The 15,864-nt window shown below is 39.0% G+C and overlaps 1 protein-coding gene across 1 annotated transcript; it reads right to left on the bottom strand.

Annotated features, from left to right (window-relative positions):
- Positions 1-7,668: 7,668 nt before the first annotated feature.
- Positions 7,669-14,344, bottom strand: LOC133421359 (uncharacterized). Its single transcript, XM_061710883.1, has 3 exons — positions 14,156-14,344; positions 12,762-12,901; positions 7,669-10,745 (listed from the first exon to the last, which is right to left on the bottom strand). Exons 1-3 carry the CDS (start codon positions 14,159-14,161, stop codon positions 8,039-8,041), a joined length of 2,853 nt encoding a protein of 950 aa, XP_061566867.1. The 5' UTR covers positions 14,162-14,344; the 3' UTR covers positions 7,669-8,038.
- Between the last annotated feature and the right edge of the window lie 1,520 nt (positions 14,345-15,864).

Below are 15,864 nucleotides of genomic sequence, written 5' to 3'. Positions count from 1 at the left end.
TGTTAACATAGCTCGATCTGTAAAAATAAACATTTTTAAGTAAACTCAAAGGTAAACTCATTTGTGCTGCTTTTAAAAAGAAAAGCTGGGTCTGAGTTGCTATATTTTCTGGTTCTTTAGGTCTCAACCTCCTTTATATCTCAGGCTGAGCCTCAGCTGAGAAGAAATAATTAGTTCACATAATACACTCTTGAAATTAGTTTTTCTGGATTTATTTAACTGAAAGTCTTCATGAAACAGTGGCGTTTAGACTACCAAGGCAAAAGTTGTGTTTCTGCCGCAGAAAAACAGAAGTTTATCCAGCCCAAAGAGGAAATGTTTTACCCCTGTGGTTTCTTTAGAAAAAAAAAAAAGAAGCATATGTTTCATATTTAAAAAAGTGCCTGTTTTTTCTTTCTGTTCCTTCTGCTGCTGCCGTCTGTCTTGCAACGTTATCGTCTTCTTCTCCACCCTTTAATTTTGCAATTCATACTCATAAGAGGCAGCTGAAAGAGTTTGAAAGTACAGGCATATCTTGTTTCCCTTTATGTCTTGAGAGTGGAGCATGCTCAGAGCACACAGCTGTCTTACTTTTTTTTTTTTTTTGGAAAAACAGGAAATTTCATCACACTCCTTATGCTTCTCCATTTCAGCCCTGCCCCCTCCACATACTCATTCTGCTTGACCGTCTTTCAGGGATGACTCATTTCTAAATGTTAATGAAAGTAGTATTTTTTGAATGTCCCTCAGTGCTGAGTACTTAAATAGAATTTAGATACAACTACAGTATTGCGCAAACATCGTAGGCACCCATGATCGTGTTTTACCAAGGTTGTAATGACATCCATGTGTATTTTATTGTCTTTTTAACATACAAACAGAAAATTATCCAACCCATCAAACAAATGGAAACTGAAATTATATCTGAAAACATCTTTTTAAAAAGTGTTAAATCTGGGCTTGGCTTGATATCGGTCACAGTAAATACTGACATTTAATTAATAATAATTTAATTTGCTTGTAGAGTAATTTTTTTGAACATTGTTTTTTTTTGGTGCGGTTGATTGTGGATTTTCTATGAATCATGTTGATCATTAAAATTGTGGGTGGTTATCAAACTACTAATGAATAACTCTACCTCTAATATAACCACTGTATTTTCATATATGGATAATCATTTATACTTTTATAAATCATTAAGACAAAGATGCCTAAGACTTTTGCACAGTATTTTATGACCAGATGCATTTATGTGCATTTGAAGAGACATGTTATGGCTTAGTTTGCAAAAGTATGCTCCTCAAATCTGTTCCCATAAAAAAGAAATGTAATCCTCTCCTTTTATAATGAGCACCATGAAGTCCGATGTCAAGGTTTGAAATAAATGCTCTCAGCTCTCGGCATACTTGTTAAACTTGTATGGGACATGCACTGAAAAAAATAAATCTAAGCGCATGTAAATATAACATATTTAAATCTGTGATATTAACAATTAAATTGCTTTACATGAATATATCTATTTATGAGCTTAATCTGCATTTGTTCTAAAAACAAGACATTGTGCATTTCTTCCTTAACAAGGAGTATTTATGTAATCCAAGGTAATCTTTTCATTTACACACAAACAACAAGCAATGATCTTGTTGTATTTACCTTTCTTTTAACAATTTTAATCTATTGGGCAGATTGACCAACGTTTAGATGAAACATGCTTTATTTGTTTAAGTAGAACACCACAGTATAAAATATCTTGCTTGATCTACTTTAAAAAAATTAAGGTGACTTTTTCGCATGAGATTTTTATGTAGATCAAGAAAGACTAGTCTTTGTATAAACTACTTAATTTTTAGTATATACAAAATTCATTTGCAAGTAAAGTCAACTTAATTTTGGTAAATAAAGTGAACTTAACACAATTAAGTTGACTGTACTCGCAAAATGTATTATTTACATACAAAATATTAAGTAGTTTATACAAAGACTAGCCTTTCTTGATCTACATAATAATCTCATGCAAAAAATTTACTTGTTTTTTTTTAAGTAGATCAAGCACAATATTTGTATCAGTGTGGAGAAAAGCAAGTGATGGAAGCCAGTGATGAAGTGTTGAGTATAAAGGGGTCTGGTTGTGCGGGGAGGGATCTGCAGGGTTGTGAGACCACCGAGACCGTCCCATCAAGACTGAAGCCTGAATTATGGTTCTGCGTTAAATCCACGGCGTAGGGTACGCAGAGACGCACACGGTACGGTGTGCGTCGCCGCGTATCCTACGCCGTTGGCTGTGCGTTGTTGTAACGCGGAACCATAAATCAGCCTTGACGCTGCTCCAGATGTGCGGCAACGACCACAGCTGCAGCTCCGATCAAACAACTGCACAAGGTCTGCGTTGTTGTTTGTTTTCCGTGTCCTCTCGACATACTTTGTATGTGTTATCAGTTTGCGTGGCAGTATCTCTAACATGTATCCTCTCCATCGCGTTTTCTGAAACTTGTAAGTAGATTGTTTTCGGTCCTTACGGAGACTGAGCGAAGCTCTGATACTGAGTGATATCTGTCTGAGATCAACACCGGTGGTTTGTTGAAAATGTTAGAATTAAAATAACAGTCAGAAAGCTGAAAAAGCGGGTGTGGTGTACTGGTTAACCCCCACGCATAGTTTAGTTAAGTTGTTCCACTACATCAAAATCAGCAAATGACGAGGCGCGGATACAGCCCCAAAGCTTCATGGGAAATGTAGTTTACGTTCATTGTGTAAACTAGAAACACACCACGGTGCTCTATTTTAGACGTTTCTTTCCATTTAAATTAAGGTTAAATACAAAAATATATGTAAAGTAAATATAAAATAATCAGACCTGACGGAAGGCTGCTTAGATGAAGTCAATACAATCAAATTATATATATATATATATATATATATATATATATATATATATATATATATATATATATATATATATATATATATATATATATATATATATATATATATATATATATATATATATGTATATATATATATATATATACTGTATATTTAATGCTTAATATGTATATGTATATATATATATATATTTATATAAATATATATATATTTAATGCTTAATATGTATATGTATGTATGTATATATATATATATATATATATATATATATATATATATATATATATATATATATATATATATATATTTATAAAAAAAAAAAAAATATATATATATATATATATATATATATATATATATATATATATATATATATATATATATATATATACATACATGTTCATGCATGGTTATCTGCATGGTTGCAGATAAATGCCCATGTTTGCATTGTCAGTCTGTTATCTAATATCTGGTGTGTGTTTGTCCATTAGATGTCTGCTGAAATATACACAGTGACTGAACGAGATGGGAATGATGTACGTGTTGTAGATACCACAATAGGAGGAAGCAAACCCCTGCACCGCTTCTTGAAGGGGCAACCCAAGATTATGGGCGTGAGAAACACACACGCGCACTCACACAAATGCACAAAATTAAATACTTAAAAATAGAAGCTTAAATATTTATTTGTGTGTGTGTGTGTGTGTATGTGTGTGTGTAAATTTCTCCTAGATCATTGTGCTGACCATGGGCTCTTCCTTCTTCATAATTTCGGTTGCCTTCACAACACTCCACGTCCCTGGCACCGTATGGGCAGCCATCCCACATGACTTCCTGACGGGAGCACTGGTTGGTAGTTTGTCAAGATGAACAGTTTTATGGATGGCCAATTCACAATAGTCAAAATTCACAAAGGAGTAGACTGAAGACTAATATTGTATCTTGAAAAAATAGTATTCAACCCCCTTGAAATGTATTGTATTTGGCTGAATTTCATACCATACCCCATCCAGCTATTAGCAAGAATAGTCCTTTCTCTCTAGGAATGGGAGAAAAATCCTTGTGAATAGATGTACTTTGTTGCAGAAAGAGGCTCCACAAACGATTTGTTTTTGGGAGGTGCTGACTTGCATAAAATCATATTTTTCACCTTCAAAGATGGCATGCATTCTGTTATGGTCAAATGAGACAACCCTTGCTAGAAATTCATCCAAATTCCAGATTTTATGGCAACAACATAGAAAAAGCTCATAATACTATCAATAACAAGAGTGACAATCTCTGAAATTAATTGATTCCTTTTTTGTGTGAATTGCATTCAAAAAAATTGGGGGGGGGGGGTTTGGTGCATAAAAGAGTAAGACTGAGGGTATATGGTCACTGTTTCCACAAAAGAACTGCTTTAAATCCACTGGGATGGAAAACATACTGGATTCTTCCTGTACAGTTACAAACTATTTAAACAACTTCCTATTGTGAACACACATGCCGCTATACACTGAAATTCCACTTTAAATGACATAGACAGCACAGTGGCAGTGGTTAGTGCCTTACACAGAACGGGTACCTGGTTCAACACCCAGGCCCAGCAGGACTCTGTTTGTGTGGGTTTTCTCCAGCTTCCTTCTACAGTCCAAAAAACATGCACATTGATTTATGTCTCTAAAACTCTAAATAGTGTGTGAGCCTGTATGGTTGGTTGTCTATATATGTTACCTTATTATAGATTGGCAACCTATCCTACCTGTAATGAGACTCCTATGATCCTGTACAGGATTAAACATGTATAGAAAATGGATGGCCTCAGTGATTGGAAAAAAAAACTAAAACAGTAGTATTTTTAAAAGTATTTTGAGCATAAAAATACTACAAAAAATATAAACATAAAAATACAACAAATACAACAAATGTAAATTCTGATTCCGATACACCATATATTTAGTTCTTTAGAGCGTCCAGTCATGTCTAAGATAATAATTAATCAAAACAAAACTAAATAAGTCAGAAAAATACAAAAAAAAGAATATCATGGCCACTTTATATGCATTTTGATGGATTAACACTAAAACAGTTTTTCTCTTTGTCCTCTCATAGTTCATCATAAGCGGGATTCTGTTTATTCTGACAGAGCACAATCCAACCAAGAAAACAGTAAGTTCAACTCTGATATTTTTCCAAAACTCACCATTTGGAAAACCAAAAAAAAGAGCTCTATAGATAAAGTCCATCAAGGATCCCTTGTGCACATCTTAACACATGAAAATAATCAACTTTAAAAAGTAACTGGCAGCAACATATCTGACTACTAAAAAAGTAAAATCCCCCCAGTTAAAAGTTCTGTTAAAGTAATTTCCAAAGATTTACAAATGTTATTTATATGTCTTTATAAGCTCAGCTGTATAAAATGATCTGTGTTTCTCCTTCATCTCTCCCTGCCGTAATTGTGCAGGTAACCATATCATTAGCTCTAAGCATCGTGTCCTTACTGGCCGTATGTTGGACACTTCTGCAAGTTCTGCCATACCTGGCTGACTACGGGGCCATTTATCTGGATGATGAAAACATCACAGACACTAGCATCGTATGGAGATCATATTCTGAGGTGATCACTGTTTCAGTTGTCATCCAAATTCCTGTCTTTTGAGACGGGGCTGGTCCATAACTACCTCAATTTCAAGTTTTTCCATTTATTTCATAAAGTAATGAATACAGTATTAAACAATCTAGACACACAGAACATCGTCTGTGGATCTTTGGTTGATATTTTGACATTTTTGTCCTGTTTACCTTGACTGACTGTGATAAAAAGTACTATGTTGTTGAGTTGAGATTCATTTAAAAAATAAAGACTATGCTTAACTGACTACTGGTATTTGTCTTTAAAAAGCTTTTGCCTGAAGAAATGTTATGTAAAATGTAATATTAATTTATTCTTGATATGTTTGTTCAGGCTATGAGCGTTTCTGTGGACGCAGTCATCGTGTTCTACAGTTTGACTGGTGCGATCATTTTGATTGTCATGTCAGCGCTGGCCGGAGCCGCCCTGCGCTCCACCAAGAGCCAGGTAAAAAGGCTCATCATGGATGTGCATGGAAAAGCTAACTAACCAATATGAATTTAACTTAAAGTTGCAACCTCAGAAGCAGTTACTCATTCTTTGCTCTCTCTTTAGGCCCATGTAGTGATGACTAAACTATCGACACCAGCTGAATAACAAACCACCGCAAGAGGAAGCAAGAAGCAGTCATCTCTCTCTTTGAAGGGATCCAAACATACTTGAATTCTGAATTTTTAACTACTTCTCTCTCACATGTCGTGGTTATTGTGTAAAATTCAGAGACCAAGTCTTGTGGTGATACCCTGAAATCTTGCTTTCCTCCAACATGTGAGCACAAAATGTTACCTCTTTAAGCATTTGCCTCCAAAATCAGCAGAAATACAGCTTTGAACTCTCCCAGAACAGTTGGACTCTTATCCTCGAGTCTTCACAGCAGGTTTGCACCAATGAAATGTTTGAAAGCCAGGGTCAGACCTGATCCGGTGGGAATCCTAATTATATACTGTATGGGTATCATTTGCTTCTCCTCTGAATCATTGGATCCATCTCTATTTCCAGCAGTTTAAATGGTGTATTCAGAAATATGGTAATCCAGACTGGTGTTAACAACTCAGAGAATCAAAGACTCAAAGCAGCACAGAGGAACTTTAGCTTTCTTTTTTTAACTCAGGGACCCCCATATTGGCGTGGAAGTGAAGTAGATTTATGACCCTAAGCTTTTCTGTTGTTTGGTCTTCTGCTCGGTCACTCTCGTATTTTCTCGTATGTTCTCTTCCCCCATTACGTCCCTTAGACACCTCTGCAATGATGTTTCCTGTATCTCTGTGAGCTGGTTTCTTTGTTGCAAAAGTAGACCCAAACAGGCGTCCAAAGTTACTTTTGCTGATTCTTGTATGGTGGGGAGACCATGACAGCTGGAGAATGTGTCCTACAAGTAGTTAGATATCCCTTCCTATGAAACTGAAGCTGATATTTTAGCATAATAAAAACTCCCTTGTGCTGCTTTAACGTGCATAGTAGACACTGCCGGCTCATTTGTGTGTAGCTCCCTCATATCAGATGCTATTAATCCATTTACATGGTCTGCTTTGTGCTGAATTGAATTATATAAATGTCTAGACTTTTTGGGTGTCTGTGATGCTTTTTTTTTTTTTTTAATTCAGTCAGAGAGGAAGCTATAAAACATGAAAATATAACGCTAACTATGACAACTGTGACATGATCCTTTTGGCGTGTACGATCCCGAACATTCACAGAGCCTCAAGCCGACACTTTTTCGACCTTCTGGTCATTTTTCAAATAAAACCATATCAAGCAAGGTGCAAACTTCCTTTACAGCGGCTGTATCTGTTGTTCAGAGAGTTCAGAGTAGTAAGTAATGCAGTGACGATTAAAAATAGGTACTATAATACTGATGGAATCAACATCATCCACACTATTCAATATTCAACATCACTGTTTTATTATCATCAATACCACTTCTGCAGTAAGCGGTCATCACCACATAAGCTTACAGTATATTGTAGGTTTTTAAAACGTACACATCCAACAGAAACAGGCAAACGGTGCTATATGTTTTGGAGCCATGACTCTGGCTGCGTGTTGATTGTACAATATTCTCTTTGCTTGCTGTTTTTGGTCTCGATAAACTCACAGATAGAAACATGAGGCTGTGTAGCTGGTCTTTGTGTTCTATGAGTTCTTTAGCTTGTGGCTAACTGCATCTGTCAGGTGTTTGGTGGAGAGGTGTATTCCCAAACACTGAAAATAGCTGCCTTTTTTATAACAGTAAACACATCAATTTAAAAACCTCTAAAGCATTCATCTGAACAACTTCAAAGGATAATTTTATTGTGCTCCAGAAGAAACTGCAAACTCTGTCAACCCTGAACTGTTTCACTTAAAATTGAAAGTTGACCCAAAGAAATAAGGTTGCAAACTGAAAAACCATCAAACAAAAAAAGCTGAAAGATTATAAAACCCTCAAAAGATCCGAGGGAGGCTTGTATATCAATTATCTGAGTTTATTCCTGCAATGGGTCGTCTCGGCAAACGGGTCGCCACATTCCGTTGCTAATGTAGTATTTCTATTACAAACAAGTTTCAGTTCAGTGGTCCTTATTTGTTGCCTTTCATGGAGGAGTCAGTGTGCTTTTGAAAGTCATTACCAAAAGCACAGCGCTGGTGAACACGCATGTGCTCTGTGACGCGGTACTGGCGGGAAAAGGTCATAGGGCAACAAGGGCATGGGAAGGGCCGTACGCCGAGGTGGCTGCGCACATGTCTGTTCAGGGAGCCCCGCTGGCTGAAGGAACGATCACAGAGAGAGCACTGGAAAGGTTGGTGACATGATACGTCAGCTGACATATCTGTTGGCATGCAGACCGAGAGGGTGGAGGATATACAAACAGATATGGTGGATGGCGCCTGTACGGCGTCCGGTGCAGCTGCAGTTACAGATGAACACTCCGGCCAGGTGATGGTCTTGTTCTCATCTTCGTTAGGGCTGGAAACCTCCGTGCCCCCAGCTTTTAATCTAACCTGAGCTTCTGGTGTGTTGTGGTCTTTACCTACAGGCTGTCTTTCTTCAGCACTTGTCCGAGCATTAGTCTCATCAGAACTCTCAGACCCAACACAAGTCCGTTTTCTGATTTTTTTCATTTCTGTCCTCAGCGCTGATCCTTTACTGTTTTGTTCTCTGTCATGATCCCTGGTCGACATCTCTGCTGTGATCCTGTTCCCAGTCTCGTTCTCCTCTACGGCTGATCCGTGCTTGCAGTGCGCAGGCACCTCGGCAGGTTGGGTGTGTGTGTCCAGCAGGAGAACCTGGTGGGTGCTCTCTGTAGCAAAGGGCCCTTGTGAGGGCTTTGGACCTGAAATGGCAGAGGTACCAGCCTCATCCCCATCACTTGACTCATGCGAATGATGAGTGTGGCCAGAGTGAGGGGGTTTGTGATCAGAGCCTCGGTGGGACAAGTGCCTGTCCCCTTGGATGCAGGGATAATGAAGATGTCCTTGGTGTGACTGCCCAACAGGACTAGTTGCAGTGTCATACATCTTGTTGTCAACAGATGTTGTCAGGGTTAAGCACTGTTCTTCGATCTTTTCAGGCTCTAGACTTTTGCAACATTCAAAGGCAGAGAAACTGCCAGTGACCTTAACCGAACCTGATTCTGATGCGGTGCAAACTGGCCGACACAATTCCATAGTGTCCACTTTGTACTTCGTAGCCTTAAATCTGCTGTTAGGATCATATTCGTACACAGCTTCCTTCCTGCTTTTCTCACCTCTGTACGTTGTTGAAAACCAACTACTCTCAGGTCCATAGAGATTGCAGCGGCTGCCCAGTTTATCCATTTCAGTCAAACGTCTGCTGAAGTAATTGTGTTCCTCTTTCGCTTCCATGTCAAGACACAAATCTTCACAGTGAGAATCGCTTCCCGTGTCTGAGTCCATTTTAAGAAGTGGAACTCCAGCTCTCCGGTTTTGTGATGGCTCTTTTGTTGCAGTTGCCAAGGAGACATTGAGGCATTCAAAACAGTCCAAACGTTGATGTTTGGAGGGTAAATCATCAGCACCATCCTCATTTTTGTGTTTTGATCCTTTATCCCAGTCCTCGTATTGTGGAAATAAATCCTCCCCAAGATGTTTTGTGTTACGCTGTGATAAATCACAATGAGCGTGCTGATCATTCTGGACTATATTGTCCTTGTACTTCTGTTTGGTATTGGTAATCATATACTGATCTGTGGGGCTGCTGTTGCAATCTTGCTCAAACTCAGAATGAGTGCGCTTTTTATTATGTCTCGGCAGCTGATCCTGTGCGCTGTGTTGATCCTTGTGTTTAGTGCTAATATCTCCAACAGTCCTGTCGTTGTCTGTGCTGGCCGAGCGTGAGACAGATGTTCTGCCGGAGCCAAACAAAGCAGGCACTTCAGGCTCTTCGGCCAGAGGAAGGCCAGTGGCTCTGCTGCTGTGACAGATGACAGGCACTGCCCCACTACATGGTTGTGGTAATGAGGAAGAGAGTAAGGAGGAGCTGGTGCCATCATCACACATCCTCGGTAACCCTTCCTCTGTCTTCCTCTGGAAGACCTCTGCTTGTACACAGCCAGCTGGAGAAAAATGATCCTCATCTACGTGTTTGTTCCCTCCAGATATGTCCAGCATCTCAGCAGTGCCAGGTGTATTTATCATTGAACCCTCTTGGGTCAGATATGTTCCTTGTCTGTAGTCCATAACATTCAGGCCATCAGTGCCTTTCAGTATACAGTAGGTTTTTACATCCCGTAAATCCCGCTCGGTTACACTACAGCTGTGTGGATCATTTCTACTTATACTTGTTTTTTCATCTTTAACACTAGAATCTATGTTGGGTGAATGAATCTGGGCTGCATGAAATGTTCCCGCACTGAAAGAATGCTGCATACTTGTATCTTCATGTCTTCCAAAAGCATCAGTAATGTGGGAGGAAAGAAGATTACTGAAGGGATTCAAAGGTATCCCATAAGGGTCATTGCTGTCTTTAGATGCTTGAATTTCGGTGCTACTGGAGGTGCTTGAATCAACTGCAGTGTCCACTTCCGTCTGTGGCCATGCTGCCTTCAGAGCCTCTTGCAGTTCTTCCATCTGTAGGTGGCAGGCAGCAGTGAGCAGTCTGTCGTACTCCTGCTGGTTGTGAATCCATGCCAAAGTTCCAGAGTAAATGAAGTCCAGAAGCAGTGCGAGTACAGAGTCAGTCAGACATGGATCCCGCAGTTCCACCAGAGCACCAGTAGAGGGCAGGATAGATGCCAAAACCGGACTAGAGGCAGCCAGCAGACACCTGGGAGCAAACACACACTTGGGTTGTTATATAATAGATCCATGGTTGTAACAAGGACTATAATCAAGACATAATGTGACATATCTGACATAATACAGACACAATGTAGTCATCAGCCTAACGCAGCAGAAAACCATGGCGGATGCCGCTCATCTTGGCTAAGGACAGTGTTAGGATTTTATGAAATTGCTTAAAGGTTTTCCTATAGATGCTACAATCTAACTACCGTACATGAGGATCGTAGGCTTTAGGCTTCAACCATTTGGCCTTTTTTGACCTTTTCCGTGCTGTAGCGTGTCCTGGAACCTGAGAGACAAGGCTTCTTTCTCTTTGCGATTTTTTTTTTAATACAATAGGGAGTGGGGTTTTTTTTCGAGGGGGGGGCACATTCCAGCAGGACCTGGTGCCTGGTGCAATCCATGGATTTATGTCTTATGTCTTCACTTATATGAAGCAATATAACCCTGGAGATCTTCTAAATCATTTTTGGTAACTGTAAAAAATCCTTTCCAGAACAGTCCTGTTTTTTTTTTGTTTTTTTTTCCTGACAGTTTGGACTTTTTTGCTGACATTCCCTAGTAAAACAATCAACATGAAGTGATAACTTAAAACTGGCATGTGTGGGTGTCTTTCTTGGTGTCTGGCTCAGATAGATGGGGCTGGAGACCCCCACTCATAGAAAAACAAGAACTCCTCCTTTTTTGGTGATAAAAGGACTGTAGGGAAAATCATAGGTGTGCATTTCTCTCCTACCTCTGTGGTTTCAGACAAATGTACCTTCAGCTGGAAAATATTGTGCATAATATAATAAAACTCGTATTAACATTTGATTCTGTTCTCTGGTTTTCTTATGGTACACCAGATTAACGAACACGCAGGTCTTTCAACAGCAAATAATTCACATCAACAAAATCCCTTTGAACATCTCAGGTCACCCTTTAGAACAGTGGTTCTCAAATGGGGGTACGCGTACCCCTGGGGGTACGTGAAGACACTCCAGGGGGTACATGAGATTTTAAAATATACATATATTTAAAAAGTAGCATCCATGCAAAAATCCTTTAAAAATAATTATTTCATAAATAATTGAGGAAAATAGTCTAAATTCATGAAAATGAATTTTATCTTCAGGAGTAGGCTATTCAACTTATCCTAAAACCGCAGAGTATCCCCCACATCAGGATGGTTCCACCTAACCTGTCAAATGCCACCTGGCTTCACCTGTCAATCACTTGGACCAACGATGGAGTCGTGGTTGAAGCATAGCAGCAATATTTTTATCTTTAATAAATCAGTTACTGATGGCACAGTGCTCTGTTTTAGGTCTTTTTTTTACAACCAAAAGTGCTTTGCGCTGGTTAGGGGGTACTTGGCTGAAAAAATATTTCACAGGGGGTACATCACTGAAAAAAGGTTGAGGACCACTGCTTTAGAAAACCGCTAGTAAAAACTGAGACTTGTTTAAACACTACGTTCTACCTGAGCCTACCCACTATATAACCACATGCACATATCTTCTGATTGGTACTTAAAGCAGGATCACAAAATTCATATCTCTTCAAATTAGTTTCTTGAATACAACAGTGACTACGTTTACATGCAGTCAAAATTCGGGTTATTGCTAATATTCGGGTTTTAAAAGGGTTATTGAGTGCATGTAAACGCAGTCAATAACGGCACTGTGGTCAGAAAAGACCCACGGTCATGAGGTCTAAATCCAACAAAAATGCCCTTGGAATATGGTGGAACAGGAGATTTGCATCATGGATGTGCAGCAACTGTGTGATGCCATCATGTCAATATGGACCAAAACCTCAGAGGAAAGCTTCCAGTACCTCGGTGAATCTATGTTACTAAAAAATGAAGGCAGTTCTAAAGGCCTACTGGATCTAACCTGGTAACGGCAAAGTATACCTGATGAAGAGGTTTATTCATTAACATTTTTAAAGGTTTTGCCGACATGGTCAGTTTGGGGTCTTTTTCCTCAAACAGATGAAACTTGTTTCTGAGCCTCACCTGTGTGCAGGGAACAGGTGACCTGAGCTGTCGCTCTGTCTGAGCACACAGTCACAGAACTGAGCCTGTTGTCGCTGAAGGCTCAGATGTTTCAGCAGTGATGCTGAGTGGTGGCCAACTTCCAGGGTACAGGGAGCCACCTGGAAAATAAGATTCAACAGAAAATAAACATGTGACAAAGCTTCAAGCGTCCCATTTTTATATCTGAGCCTTTAAAAGTGAAATGATAAACTCATAGTTTCTTCAGCCTAAAAATGTAATCAACGCTAAAGTTAATATAGTGAAGTCAACCTTCCAAGTTAATTAAACTGTCAGCTTTTCTAAATATTGAAATACTTAAGTACCACATTCAGTCCGAACAAGTATTGGAGTAAGATTTGTACTGGAACCAGAGTTGATCTTGGTCCACTATAGTAAAGAAACACAAAGATAATCCAAGAGACTGCTGTGTTCGCTTTGCCCAAACTCAGTTAGGATAGAAAGCCCTTCTCTGGTCTGATCAAGCAAAAATGTAAATTTCTTTTGTAAACTGAGTCTACCGGGATAGAATTGAAGTAGGTATAGGAAATGAAAGAGTGAATTATGATATCTGGACATCGATTTCTTTTTTTTTTTGACAAGAGGCAATTTGTTTACTCAGGCAAAGACATGAAAGCACATTGTGCATGTGTCTCAGCCTACATGACTCTGTTGTAAAAAGTTTAGATGTAAAACGGTTTTGCCTGCAGCCAAGACCTGCTCGCAAGTGAAAATATTCAGAACTCTATGTATATATTAACTATATATAATATATGTAACTATATATGAAGCAAGGATATGGACATTTTTTGCCAACACAAAACCAAAGGAAGAGGTGATACAACAGAGCAGTAAATTATACTCTGGTATCACCATTTTCTTCAACATCCATGTGGCATCAAACTCAAAGTTACCATTCATAAAAAATAATAATTTCTCAATTTTTACATTTGATATCTCATCTTTGTACTGCTTTCCATTCAGTAAGAGATGTATATGGTTTGCAGATAATTGATTTTGCGTTTTTATTTACACTTTACTCAGCATCAAAGCTTTCAGGAAGCGGATAAAATCCTCTTAATTCTGTCAAATCATCCAACAAAGTGCGAGTACACTGTTCTTTCTTGTGTAGTAAATATTTTCAAACCATATGGAGATATTCATTTACAGTTCTCTTAAACTACTTTGTATTTAGAAGCATGCTTTCAGGATATATAACTGACATTTACAATAAACTGAGAGCCATTGTTAACAGAAATAAAACTATTACTCCTGAGATTAACTGTAACTCCCTTAACTTGTTCAAGTAAGTAAAGAACAAGAGGATTTCAGGCTGTCTGAACATGTGCATAAAGAAGAAATTAATAAAGTCTTACCTCCATAGTATACAGGGTGAGGAAGAGCAAAAACCCAGTATCTTGCTGTGAGTTAAGTGAAGGAAAGCAGCTCCATCGTGGATATATAGTCCCAGTTTACTATCTGTGTGCACCGTCTCATTCGGAAAACAATCACACGCTTTTCATATTGGGAGCATGGCATGACGTCGCGGGTCAGGTGCATAAAAGGAGCGTTGCCCCTGACGTCAGACTCTCCATGGCCTGTTATGGAGGAGGAGGATGACACCGGCCCACAGAGAACCAACGAGAGACCACAGAACTGCAGCAAGCAGAGCAGAGCTGCAAGAGGACTGCCTCTGTCAGGTGGTTTTTCTGAATGACTCCAATATGTAGTGGCTCAGGATTGTCAGTACTTCTTAGAACATAATATCTAAACATGTCAACATGGGATTAAACTCAAAGAGAGGTTATTTACACATTATAGCCTCTACAGTGTTGTTATCAAAACATATCTTAGTGTAATCTCTGAGTTCTGAGCCTCCTCTACAGTCTTCTGCAACATAGTGAAAGTGAAGCCTTTGTTGTTATCGATGAAGAAAAGGGGAGTGGAGCGATATGTAAATATTTCTATCTGTTTTAGTTCTACGGAAGGAAGCGTCTCCAGTGTCACGAGCTGACGTTTTGTTGACAACTCCATAATAAGCCATTTCTCCACCCTGCTGACCACGTGCGTAGTCACGCCTTTTAATCTCCACTGAGCTCTAATGTTACAGCCACACCTCTAGCTCTCCATGTGGTGGTTGCACATTTTCCCCTTACAACTGTGCAATGGAAATACTACTGCCGTGCACTGCTGTGAACTGTGCCACAGTTACAAGGAGTCTTGTGGAACTGATGAATCTTTTTCCATATAAATAGTTTTTATGTCAAATAAAAATGTATATTAAAGGTTTGGAATTTGTCATTTACAGTGAATTAATTGCTCTTCAAACAACTTAGTAGAAACAATAAAATGCTGTTGTATTTTATGATTCTTTCCCCCCAGAAATTAAGTACAGTGAAATACAGTATTTGAAATCTGTCCAGTACCCCTGCTGCATGTTACACAGTCAAGTCCAGAAGTATTTGGACAATAACAGTTTTTATGATTTTCCCTTTTACATTACCACAATGGTATTGAAATAATAAAAGTCAAAACAAAATGAGAATAATATATGATCAAAGTATACATTATCAGCCAGGGCCGCCGCAAGGGGTGTGCGAACTGTGCGACAGCACGGGGCCTCGCGCTATAGGCCGTTTTGTTTTGTTTTTTTTCCTTCTTTCCCTTATAAATATCAATAGTCACGTTCCATTACAGACCTAAATGTGTACTAGTCTGTGCATATCAATAAATATATGTGCAATGATGTGCTTGCTGATTGATGTCGAGTTGTTCAATAGAACTGCGTCAGACCAAGCGCATTGACACAGGGTGCTCTCATCGAGACGGGTGGAGTGTGTGACAAACTGTCACACAATGTCGAGAGAACGAGACAGATTCAGGAAATTTCCAGCAGGGGATGAAAAAAGAAAAAAACTCAAGAAAATGGAAGAGTTTAATGCCTCTCTGAAAGGCTCGTTTGATAAATTTGTTACAAAAATCACCGATCCGACCGGGTCTCAAGCAGCCGCGGTGGGCCCCGCGTCGAGGCAAGCCCAGATGATGATGAGGCAGGGGAACGTATCCAGTATTTTGCTAATTGGAG

The sequence above is a fragment of the Cololabis saira genome, chromosome 2 (assembly GCF_033807715.1).
Source record: "Cololabis saira isolate AMF1-May2022 chromosome 2, fColSai1.1, whole genome shotgun sequence".
Classification (NCBI taxonomy): Eukaryota; Metazoa; Chordata; class Actinopteri; order Beloniformes; family Belonidae; genus Cololabis; species Cololabis saira.
The sequence above is the reverse complement of the archived record's forward strand: the minus strand, read 5'-3'. Positions and strand labels throughout refer to the sequence as shown.